The sequence below is a fragment of the Eptesicus fuscus genome, chromosome 23, assembly GCF_027574615.1.
Source record: "Eptesicus fuscus isolate TK198812 chromosome 23, DD_ASM_mEF_20220401, whole genome shotgun sequence".
Classification (NCBI taxonomy): domain Eukaryota; kingdom Metazoa; phylum Chordata; class Mammalia; order Chiroptera; family Vespertilionidae; genus Eptesicus; species Eptesicus fuscus.
The window spans coordinates 24,601,342-24,613,904 of NC_072495.1; the positions used below are offsets into that span (position 1 = coordinate 24,601,342).

The window sequence follows — 12,563 nt, forward strand, 5'->3', positions numbered from 1 at the left end:
TCTTGGGCCACACTGCCTGCCTCTCTCCAAGAGGGAGCTCTAAAGCCAGGCGAGGTGCTCAGAAGCCTGGGACTCCATGCAGCCTGGCTCTTAGCTGCATTTGGTGCCTTTTCCCACCTTCAGGGAGCTCCTTGGCCAGACCTGCATCTCTGAGCTGCCAGTGTTCCCTCAGGGCTTCCTTCTGAAAACAGCTCAAACAGGTCTGATGGGCCCTGTCTTTTGCAGGATGGACAGTGTATGGCCTGGCAACTCTCCTCATCCTCACAGTCACAGCCATTGTAGCAAAGATCCTTCTGCACGTCACATTCAGGTGAGTAGAACAGAGCTGCCCAATTCCAGGAGCAAAGGCTCAGAGCTCCTTTTCTACTGGCTTCGTTTGTCTGGGTAGAAGTGTAACATCAGAACATGACCCCAGAGTCCTTAGTCCTAGGGAACATATGACAGTGCCATTCCTCATTCTCTGGAGAGTTAAATGTACAACTGGACAAATTTCACTAAGGATGAGTGCTTGTGTTTGCTCCTGTATCCAAATGATACAATTTCAAGGGGGGTTGAAACAATCTGGGCATAAAAAACAACAATTTCCATTTTTTGCCTTGTGCTAGCCCTTGAAGAGATCTTGATGCAAGAACAAAGATTGCTGGGGTGGTACCATGCGTATTCCCTAGTGCCTTCTAGAAACTGGAAAACATTCTTAGGAAGAGAATCTAACATTTATTAACTATTGCTTAATAGTCATTTTAAGGCAGTTATTTAAGAAGCTCACAGAAGCTTCGTCCTTCAATTCTGACCATTTGTGAAAAAAACATTTTCTTCCTTTATTTTGCTGTTCAGGTTTGACAGTTATTCCTTCCAGGAAAGGGGCTACTGGAGTTTGTGTGTTTACAGAGGGGCCCTTTCTAATTTTTTCTAGATTTCTACTCTGTCTTCCCTGTGGTTCCCAGTCCAGCTCTCTCCATATTTTTTTTTCAGTTTTATTGAGATATAATTGATATATAGGCTATCTGCATTTCAAGGCCTTCCTGAATGTTGGTGTCCTGTGAAAGCCACTTTTCCCTGACCTTCTCACTAGCCCTCAGCCACAGACATTTATACATTAAGTGACGGCTCCTCCATTGCCCTCTGAAGGCTGCCCTTGGTCACCGTGGGACCACCCACACGCCTCTCCACCCTGCGCTTTACATTTTTCAGTGGAAACAGTGTCATTATTGTTTACTGAGCCCACTCACATGCCATATATATATTTCTTTTTTTTTAAAGTCACAATTTACATGTCCTGGAAGCCTCTCGGCACAGTCCTGACCACGTGTCTCCCACAGCAGCAGGAGAGCAGGAGGCTTCCTACAGGGCCCAGCAGCTCACGGCACCCTGAGGCCCTGAAGTGCACATCTGGCTCCTACCTGACCCTGGAGCCCCTCTGCAGCTTCCCTGCCACGCAGCATTAGTGCTGAGGCAAGACCCATTCCTGCAGAGTAGTTCTGCCTTTGTCCCGTTTTAGCTAGGTAAATGTAATTTGAAGAAAGCATTCTTCTATTTTAAAAAAATGAATTTGAAAACTCAATCTCTCAGGACAGCCCTTTCCAGATTTGAATAATTCTGCGAGTTAGCAAGTTCTTTGTTAAACTGAGCTGGAATCTGCCCCGCTGCACTCCCACCCCACAGGACGCATTTCATCGGCACAATAGTCCTTCAGATCCCTAAAGCAGCACTTAGGTCTTTCCCGTGACCTCCCCTCACCGAGCGTCCCATTTCACAGGTACAGGTCTCTCATGCGACGTAGGTTGTTTGGGCTGCTTTGTTCTACTGGGCAGGAAGAACTCTTAAGTTATTTTTGTTTGACAGATCACATCGTGTTCCTGCTTCAGGGGACCTTAGGGATTGTCGTCAACCAGGGACATCAGGAGAAATCTGGAGCATTTTCTATAAGCCTTCTACTTCGATTTCCATCTTTAAGAAGAAGCTCAAGGGTCAGAGTCAACAAGATGACCGTAATCCTCTTGTGAGTGACTAAAAGCTCCCCCATGCCCAGGACAGGAGGTTCCTCTGAGCTCAAGGCACAGGGACCACCTCTCCCGTGGTTTCCTCTGATGAACGCTTCCCTGCCTCTCCCTTGGCCTCTTCAGAGGCACCTGCCAATGGACTGGGAAGGGGCGCCCTGCTGCAGGGGCAGGCGTAGCCTGGATTCGTCCTGCTTCATCAGCTGCACTTAGGAGAGAAACTCAAAGTCCCAGGGTCTGGCCCTCGTGTGTGTGTGTGTGTGTGTGTGTGTGTGTGTGTGTGTGTGTGTGTGTGTCTGATCCAGGAATGGGGGTGTCAGGACACTGGGGCTGAGATGACAAAGATGGTTGTGTCCAGCACTGGGTTCAGGTATATTCTAGATGACTGTCAGGTGGTGGGTAAGTGTATTGTGCCTTGAGTCTTGCTTGCTTCTTCTCTGTTTTGTCCACACATAGATCACTTTCTCCTGGTCTTTATGGTTTAGAAGAAGGCCAGGCAGAGAATTCTGAGGTTCTCTTGAGGGTTGGCCTGATCCTCTACTCCTGGGTATTAGCATCCCCAAAGCCCTAAAGAGGGCCCATGCTCTGTGCTGACTCGGGCTTTGCTCTCCGGGTGCTGGATGAGAAAAGGCCTTCCAGTCTTGGACAGCCTGAGAATTAGGTCTTCTGACCCCCATTCATGTCAAACCTGAAGCCTCCCACATTTGGGCTTCTTCCCATAGCTTGGTGACCAACAGAGCAAGCTTGTGGAGTGGTCGTAGAAAGCATCCATTTACTCACACAGCAGACTTCACGGAAAGCTTGATCGGTGCTCAGTAACTTCTTGTTGGATTGGATTTGTCTGGCCTCGCCCCCAACAGCTTGTGGTCTTATGGCACCTGAGCCAGGCCCTCATCTCCATGATTCTCTAAGCTGACTCTCAGGTCAGTACCAGGAATATAAACTCATGGCTTAGCCTGTGGGCAGCATTGTGGAAGGCAGGGTGCCAGCTGTCCCTCCTTGTGAAAGAGGACGAAAACCCCTCACTGCGCCTATGTTCTCTGCAGCCCTCTCTGCCCCTTCTTACAGGAACAGAATGGCTTGGTGGGGAGGGAGAGGGCTCTTACCCCGGATCCCACACTATCCTGCCCCTGGTTGTGAGAGTCAGTGCCATCTCCCGTTTAGAAGTGCCCACCACCCATAGCAGGCTTGGTCAGCAGCAGTGAGAAGAGCACCCTGGGCCTCTGCAGGCCGGGCCTGGGCCTTGCTGTGCCTCTGGCCTCCCAGGTTCCCTCTTTGCAACACTTTGCCTCGTCTCCCCAAGTCCCTGAGCCACTGCCTGCCATGGCCCTTCCTGGGGTTCTGCCACATTGGCAACCCGTCTGAAACTGGCTGCTGCCAGAAAAACGGGGCAGCTGGGAGGTGTCCACAGGGAGAAGTGACACTTGGCAACCAGGAGAGATGCCGGGAGCTGGAGGCAGAGGGGCCTTCAGAGGGGGAATGGGGCCGTGCGTCCACAGGGGGGCTGGGCACTGCTCCAGGCACCACGTGAGACCCACCACCAGCATGGATCTGCCTGGTGCTGTCTTCACGCTTTGATCTGGAAAGGGCTGTTCCCCGGGAGCAGCTGTCTGCAGACCCGGGGTCTGGAGACAGGTCTGTCCCTTCAAGGACCACTGGAAATATACTGACGTGTGCAGTCTCCCTTCCAAGCTATTCCTGGCTTTTGAGGAATCTCTTCTCAAACACAAGTGTCAGGTGTGCGGTAACAAAGGGCCCTGAGCTGTGAATAGACCCACATCCAAGGGAATGTGGAATTTGGCAAAGGGTTCACCCAGCCAGCAGGCAGTGCAGCTGCCTAAGACTTACTCTGATCACTGGCCTTTGGGGCCACCCGCCCACCCTGCTCACCTCACACGCTGGTCACAGGGGCCAAGCCCCAAGCCAGTCTGAGCTGCAGCAGGATCAGCCTTCTCAGAGATCCTGGAAGCGCTGGTGACGCCCCAGTGCTCTCCTTCCTGCTGGTCCTGGAACAGCCCAGTGCCGCCAGGATCAACTTACTGCCCAGGAAGGGGCCACAGGAATCCCAAACCAGCTTCAGGACAGCCTGGGGGAAGAGAGCCATAAATCATCTCGGCTGAACCTCCACAGACTCCTTGGCACAGTCTGGCCATGTCTTGGTTGGAGCCTGTCAGCAACACCCCACAGAGGGTCCCCTGTGGCTAAGTAAATGCCTGAGAAAGAAAGAGGTGAGGTGTGCCTCCAGGAGGCACTTGACCTTCTAAGACCCTGTGTAGAAGAGAGAAAGTGGGGGCTGGAGGTGATTGGAAAGGGTGACCCTGAGAAAAGTCCATTACAGATCACATAGCGGAAGATGATGAAAGAGGAAGGGGGAGGGGCTCCGGGGACCACCGGGGGCAGTGGCTCTGAAAGCATCCGGTCCACAGCCTCTGCCCTGAGGTGGGTGCCTCAGGACCTGCGTGCCCTCCTCATCCTGTTCACTGCTGGTACCCAGGCCCTGCTTCTCCGCGTGTGCCCCAACATGAGGGAGGCAGCTATCTTGTTGCCTCCCCTGTCCTTAGCCGTGTTTCACTGTGCCCTTGGCCCCTCTAGAAGGCACTCAGTGCCCTGTGTTCTTCCCCATGTGTCACTGCTTACAGAGCAGAGAAGGAGTAGGAATGAACCCCGGGTACCTACCCCCACACCCCCATGTCAGAACAGGGTATAAGCGAGGTAAGGTGATTGCTGTAACTTCTGAAGTGTGGGCTCTGGCTCAAGACTCCAATCAGCCAGAAACCCACAAAGATCAAAGCACTAGTGAGTGCAGCCATCCTGGACCTCAGGCCAAACCTGTGGGGAAAGGCCTCACCACACGCCCCATCATCAGCTCAGGCAGGAGCCGGCCTGACCCAGCCGAGGATCTGGCCAGGCCATCCCAGCACCAGCGGGCACGCAGGCTGTCGCCAAGCCTCTGCGCATCCCGTCCGAGCACTTAATCCTCACCAGCACTTAGTGGACGGCCTCAGAGATCCCCGTCTCCCTGCCTGACGAGGCCACCCCAGGTCTCCCACAGAGCAGGCCAGCTCCATCCATAGCCCAGTCAACTGGCACCCTCTTGGGTTGCAAAACTCCTATTTGGCGTTCGATGCCGGCTATTGTTACTACCTTGGGAATTTTTAACCTTTTACATGTTTCCTCTGGTGTCTTTGTTTACCTTCCTCACTCTTCTACCTCCTGGCCAGGTCTCTCAGCTTAGCTGCCCTGGCGTGGGGTGTTTCTCAAACCTTCCAGCCGCAGCTGCCTCCCCTCAGGCTGGCCGGCTCAGGGGTGAAAGGGCCTCCCCCTCTGCCTGCAGACCCAGGGGGGTGCCCATTGCACAGCTTCTGTCTTGTGAGTCCAGCATACTCAACGAGACGGAAGTGGGGTGTGGAGGAAAGTCCGAGGCAAATCTGCTTCAGAAAGAAGGTGTCTTCCGGAGCACGAGGCGGGGAGCTGCCACCGCAGGGGTCACGGGCATCCAGACCTGCCCACGTCCAGGCTCACCTTCCCGTGGGGATCTTGACTTTGGATGACAAGGCTTTATTTGTAAATATGCTCTTAATATGCAACTTTGAGAATAAAATAGAAACATCATGTATTTTAAAATATAAGATGAAGTGTGACGCACTGTATACAATTTAATATATATTTTTAGGGTTTTGTTATTTAAGAAAATGGAATGTAATGGTACTTAACTTTTACAAAAGAGAGAAAAATGTTATTTTTACTGCCTGGAGAAAATAAATATTCTCATTGTTGTAGAAACGGGATGGGCCCTGGCTTGTCGTCTTTATGGGTGCCCTCGCGAACCCCCGGCCAAGGACGGTGCGCATGCAGGGAGACCCGCGGCTCTTCCTAACCTGTGCCCAGGCCAGGCCGCACCGTTGGCTCAGTTTTTCCCAAGTGTCTCCAGGTTCCCTCAGGTCTCGCCGCAGCTTTGACCTGCAGTGACCTTCAGCTGGTAAGATCTGAAAGAGTTGGAATTCCAAATGAGCACACCACCCGGTGAGACGGGGCGGTTCTCGGGGAATAGCACGAGGCTCTGCACGCAGAAAAACTTAGGTTTGAATCTACTTTGAGGTGGCAACCCACTTCTGAGCCTCAGTTTCCCCTCCCTGTAAATGTCATAGTATCTGTGCCCCAGAAATCGATGAAGATTAAGTGAGAAAAGATGTCTAAAACACTCATGTAGTTATTATCGCATGTGGGACTCGTCTTGCCTTTCAGAGCAGCCAGTTCTTCCTCTGCCCACCCTCCTTTGTAATAACACCAATGGAAGCTCCGTTTGAGTTGCCCGCTCTCGCCCGGCACTCTCCTGTCGGGCACTGCGCATACCCGGACAGCCCTTCCTGCAGGTACTGTCGCCGTTTGGTCAGTGAGGAAACAGGCTCGGAGAGCGGCGTGGGGGTGGGAGTGGAGAGCACAGCCCTAGAGTCAGCCTACAGGATTCAGCTCCCACCACTCATTTGCTGAGAGGCCAGGAAGTGGGAAACAGGGAGGCTCCAGAGGGTTTCGGTGGAGGAGTGACGTCAGATTCCTAGTTTAGAGGGATAGACACTTGCATTAGGAAAAACAGACTGGAGTGGGGTAAGACCGAGGGTGAGGAGGCCCATCAGAGCCTCGGAGGTACACAAATGAGAGACTCGGGGGACCTGACCAGGCCCCCAAACCAGCACTGGAGGGAGGGGAGAACTAGGTGAGAGTAAGCTGGCTACACCCATGGGCCAGGGGTAGGTACTCGGGGCCTGGGCTCACATCCCCACCCCACCACTTACCACGTGACCTTGGGCGAGTGACTCAGCCCCGTGTGCCTACTTTCTCATCTGTCAGATGGGGGCAATTCAGTACCTGCCCATAGTGTTGTGGTGGGTTATTATCTTAGTATAGTTTCAGTAGATGGTAGCTGTGCCTTGTTATTGTAGAGTAGGGGGGGGGGCGGTTAAGAACAAGGAGAAGTGTCTAGTGTATAGCTCACATTTATTTCAATGGTTAATACTAGAAGTGTTTTCAAAGGTCTTTATTCAGAAGTCTGGTGATGTTTTGTGAGCAGAAATATGCCGTAGGAACCTGACTCCTGTTTATATCCATTAGCCTATGGTAAAATTAGTTTCGTTATACTTCGGTTCACGTAAAGTTGCAGTTTCCCAGAACCTATCAACGACGTTAAGTGAGGGCTTACCGTAGTTGTCTGGCAGGCATGTTACCTGGACATGGAGTTTGTGGCCCTCTCTTTCCCTCTGTCCTCTCCCCAGCTGACCTTGGCCTACACCACAGCAGCCAGCCCCAACCCTGCGGTGGCAATATGATGGCCCCTGAAAGCTTCACTCAAGTGTTTCTCTTCTCTGAGCTTTCCTTCTCTCTTTCCCAGGAGCTCTTTTTGACTTTGTAAAATGTTAAGTATGGTTGGTATACAATATTATATTAGTTCCAGGTGTGCAGCATAGTGATTCAACATTTATATACTTTACAATGTGGTCTTCACACTAAGTCTAGTAATCACCTGTCACCAGGCAGAGTTATCACAATATTACTGACTATATCCCCTTCACCTTTTCTACCTATTCCCCCCACCCCACCCTCTGCTGTTCTGGCAACCATCAGTTCAATCTGTTTCTATGAAGCTGCTGTTTTTGTTGTGTGTTGTTTGTTCATTTGCGTGTTGTTGTTGTTTTAGATTCCACATGTAAGTGAAACCATATGGCATTTGTCTTTCTTCATCTGACTCTCTAGTTCTATCCATGTCACAAATGGCAAGATTTCGTTCCTTTTTATTGCTGAATAAACTTCCATTGTGTGTGTGTGTGTGTGTGTCACATCTTTATCCATTCATCAATCGATGGACATCTAGGTTGCTTCCATATTTTGGCTATTATAAAAGACACTGCAATGAACATAAAGATGTATATATCTTTTTTTAATTTATCTTGTTGAGAATATTACAGATATCCCCCATTTTTCCCCCATTACCCTCTTCCATCTGGCTCCCGCCCCACCCCAGACCTTCACTGCTCTATTGTCTGTATCCATGGGTTATGCATATATGCATATGTTATTTGATTAATCTCTGCATATATCTTTTAATTTTTCAGATAAATACCCAGAAGTAGAATTGCTGGGTAATATGGTAGATCCATTTTTGGGTTTTGGAGGAATCTCCATACTGTTTTCCACAGTGGCTGACCAATTGGCAGTCCCAACAGTGCACAAGGTTCTCTTTTCTCCACGTTTTCACCAACACGTTGTTCATGGACTTTTTTATAATAGCCATTCTGACAGGTGTGAGGTGGTATCTTATTGTGGTTTTTTTTGCATTTCCCTGATAATTAGTTGAGCATTGTTTCATATGCCTGTTGGCATCTGTATGTCTTTGGAGAAATGTTTTTTCTGTCCTCTGCCCATTCTTTAATTGGATAGATTATTTTTTGTTATTGAGTTGTATGAGTTCCTTATACAGTTTGGTCATCAACCCCTTATCAGATATATCGTGTGTGAATATATTCTGAAGGAAAATGTTTTTCATGGCTGGTGGAAAACAAATGGGGTGGCCCACTGGTAAACGTCTTAGGGACAGCTTAGCCTGCAGCAGAAAAAGAAATGCAGCCAGAATGTGCAGCTGTCCTGCCTGAAGCAGGACCAGGAAGAGCACCCCAAACCCATCTGCGCGGACTTGGGGCACCGCTGACCTTAACCTCATCTCCTTGTTTTCCGAAACCTGAGAGATGCGGACATTGTAAAACCCGCCCTCCGGGGAGCCCACACCAGGGCAGCATCGGCCTCGTCCTTTGTCAAGCAATCAAAGGCTCTTCTTCCTGCGGAGACGGAAAGGGCTGGACAAGGGTGACCTTGTCTCCGAGCTTGGAAATCACATGATCATCTCCTTTCCCGCCCTGGGCTGTGCGAGCCTGAAACTGCAGACAAGTCTCTGGGACTCTGAGAACTGGAGAGCTTTTGTTCCTCTGCGGCGGGGTCGGGTCCCTGTGGGGGATTGTTTTTGCTTGGCTGAAAGGGGAACTTAGGGGACAGAATATTTCAACCTCAAGAAGCAGCAACATTTGCTTGTAGCTGGAAGTCTTCGTTTCTGGTCTCCAGCTGTTGTCTGGAGCCACCAGGCCCCTGCTGAATGGGTCTACACCCGGCAACCGGGGGCAGGCAGCACTGGGCTCGGCTGGCCGTGGACCAGCCCGTGTCCGGGGGGCCCGTCTCCAGGACAGTCAGGGGCAAGGACGCCCCCAGCCCTCCCGACGCTGGACACTGGGCCCCGGAATGAACCTGCTGGCTGTGGATGACGGGGCTGGGGAACCAGGCTCCACAGAGAAGCATTTTAGGAGGAAAATAGATCCAAGTCTGAGGTCCAGGCTCCCTCCTCAGGGGGCAGAAACAGAAAGGTCTAAAACAGCCCAGGCTTTTGCAACTGAGAAGTTTCAGATTTCACTTATTTCACTCGTAGGAACGTTCACCACTGTCCCTGTTCAAATGAGGACTTTTACAAACTTAACTGGGCGCCCGCTATTTTGCACACTGATCATGGGACTATGTTTCATGGACTTGCCTTAGTTGCTGGTGCCACCGATGAATCGGATCAAGAGCATTCGAGGGGTATTCAAGCCTCATATTTAACCTAATATGGGGCAGCTTTATACGGGGCCCCAAGGCAAGCTGAGGAAAGAGCTTTTGAATGTGCAAGGATGGTGATAGTAATGGCAATAGCAGCGAACATTTCTGCAGTCCCTACCGGTATGTGTGTGAGCCACTGTACTGAGCACTCAACAGACATTACTGAGTTCATCCGTGTGACAACCCAGCCTGGGGAACGGAGGCTCAGAGAGAGGGGACCCAGCCAGCGGAGGGCAAGGCCAGGATTCAGCCCGCTCCGAAGCCAGGGCTCCTTATTCCTGTTGCCCCTTATTCAGGCCCCTCGGGGCAGGCAGGTGGGCTCTGAGAAAGGCCCTGAGCTCCCAAATATCTCGCCCTCCCATATGTTGCCTCCACACAGCCCAGAAAAGTACCGATCAATTTGCCTGGGGCGAGGAAGGCAGCAAACCTACACTTCTTGCCCTATAGCTATGGCTCAGAGCTTGAGCGTAGACCTATGAAACAGGAGGTCATGGTTCAATTTCCGGTCAGGGCATATGCTCTGGTTGCGGGCTCATCCCCAGTGTGGGGTGTGCAGGAGGCAGCCAGTCAGATTCTGATCATTGATGTTGCTATCTCTCTCCCTCTCTCTTCCTCTCTGAAATCAATTTTTTTAAAAGCCTACACTTCTTTACCTATTGAGAACACAAACCGCTTTGGTGAATATTATCAAGCCCCTCCACCAAAAGATCCCACCTATAAAAATCTGCATGGAAATCTGGAGATTTAAAGACCCCCTAAAACCCTCCATGGACTTTAGGTTTAAAAAAAACTAGACCAAAAGAGGATAACAGGAGTATTGATATAGTAACAGGACTGACTGATACATTTAACCGATCCCTTATTAAGTGTCTGGCATTTATTCCAGGGGTTGGTAAATTTTTTCTGCAAAGATCTAAATAGTAACTATTTTACCCTTTTTTTTTTTCCTTCCTTAAAATATGTTTTACTGATTTTTTAAAATTTCTTTATTGATTAAGGTATTACATATGTGTTATTTTACCCTTTTTGAACCATATAGCCTCTGATCTCTGTCACAACTACTCAACTCTGCCCGCACTGGTTGTTGGGGGCCAACCACTAGAACCTGTGCCCACCCACTGAGACCTTCAAGGACCTCACCACTGCAAGTCCTGGAGCCATCCAGGTGACTCCAGGGGCGGGGGGAGAGAATGGCGTGGGGAGAGGGGCACCAGGGCCCACATGTAAGCAGCCACAGAACAATATCTAAGTTAATGGTGGTTTTGTGTTCTGATAAAACTTAATTTATGGGCACTAAAACTTGAATTTTATATCTCTTTCACATGTCACCAAATATTATTATTATTATTATTATTATTATTATTATTATTATTTTACCCCAACAATTAAAACCTGTAAAAACCATTCCTAGCCCGTGGGTCATACAAAATAGGCGGCAAGCCCACAGGCCATAGTTAGCTGCCCCCTGCACTGTGCCAGCCACTTTCACACATCGTGTTTAACGCTCACAACCAACTGTATGCATTAAGCATTGCTGTTATCCCCATTCGTCAGATGAGGACACCGAGGCTCAGGTTAAATAACTCACGCAAGAAGCACGGGAGTTAGAACTTGACCCACCGTCATCTTGGTTACTTTCCTGAGGAATAAGACGCGGTGAGTTTGTGGAGACAGGAAAGGAAAAGGTGCAGGTGGAGCCGGGGAGGGGGGAGGGGGACCCTAACGCCGGGCAGCACTCTGGGCCCTGGGAGCAGAAGGAGGGGCGGGGAAGAGGCTCTTTGCCCTGCGGGGGAGGGCGGCTGGTTTCCTGAGCTGTGCCTCCAGACAGAGACCCAGACCCGGCCAGCTGGTGGCCCTGACATTGTTTTGCGTCTCCCAGGTTCTCGTCATTATAACCAATCTGCCGCCCTCAGCAGTTCCTTGTTCTCCTTTGCTAATGTCCATGAGTTGGACCTGTGAGCCAGACTCCCAGCCAAACGTTCAGCTAACATCACTTCCCTTTCCCATGTGGGGAGCCCCCGTCTCTCAGAAACATGCCTTTCTCCCCAGTCCCGTGAGGCGGGCGAGGCCCGCCCTTGGGCATGCTGCCTTGCTCAGCTGAGATCTCTTAGCAAAGAGAGGGACCAAGTCTTGCTTAACTTTCTCCCAACTCCCGGCCTGCCTGGCTGACTCGGGCTCAGGGAGATGGCTAAGGGGGGTCTTTCTTCTTGGTGCACGTCACCATTTCTCCATTCCCGCCTTATTTACGAGCAGCTTGGGTCCAAGGCTTTGGAACAAACTCTCTTCGCCAGAAACACACTCCAGGCTGTACCTGTGGGTTGTTCGGGGTGAAGGCCTGGAAGCCGGGGCTGAGGAAGGTGGCCGCACAAGGGGCCAGAGAAGGAGGCAGGTCTGTACCACACCCCGTGTAGGTAACCTTGGCCGAGCGACTCGGCTTCGCTTAGGAAAACTTGACTCCCGATCCGAGGAGCCTTGAGACTGAGCTCTGGCTGCACTCAGGAACCTGGGGTCAATGCAGGTCTACCTGAGCTCCCAGACCTCAGGCAAGTTGCCTTTCTAACCTCAGCTTTACCCACTTATAAAATGGGTGCAACAGTCGTTTCTCACAGAGTTGTTAGAAGATGAAATAATATAACAAAGGTGAGGTGTGGAGCTGATTTTTACTCGTAGACTAAAGTGGTGATGCTCCCAACCACAGGGGTCTGGAGAGGAGCCAGCGTGTCAAGGGCCTGGCCCATAGTCCCGACTTTGCAAATGGGAGCTGAATCGCACGGTTCTCGCCAGACCTCACAGGGGCCACCAAAAGTGTGGGGACCTCGGAAGCGCTCTGCCTTTGGAGTTGAGAGCCCACTTATCAAACTCCGAGCACACAGTGCGCAAAATAAGGGCAGTTCTCGCCTTAGAAAATAGTTCCCGACTCGGTTCCTTTAAGTA

General features: G+C 50.8%; 1 protein-coding gene across 7 annotated transcripts in view; it reads left to right on the top strand.

Annotated features, from left to right (window-relative positions):
- KREMEN1 (kringle containing transmembrane protein 1) overlaps nt 1-11,276 on the top strand; it is a 53,825-nt gene extending 42,549 nt beyond the window's left edge. For 2 of the 7 annotated variants that reach the window (XM_054712478.1, XM_054712479.1), the window contains exons 8-10: nt 226-310; nt 1,843-1,999; nt 5,778-6,049. In XM_054712478.1, the coding sequence (XP_054568453.1) occupies nt 226-310; nt 1,843-1,999; nt 5,778-5,966 (431 nt within the window). In that variant the 3' untranslated portion in view covers nt 5,967-6,049. Of the gene's footprint in view, nt 1-225; nt 311-1,842; nt 6,050-6,242; nt 6,371-10,668; nt 10,795-11,183 lie in introns of those variants that run through there. The other 5 variants (XR_008555259.1, XR_008555260.1, XM_054712480.1 and 2 more) reach the window with 5 other exon arrangements.
- Nucleotides 11,277-12,563: the final 1,287 nt, after the last annotated feature.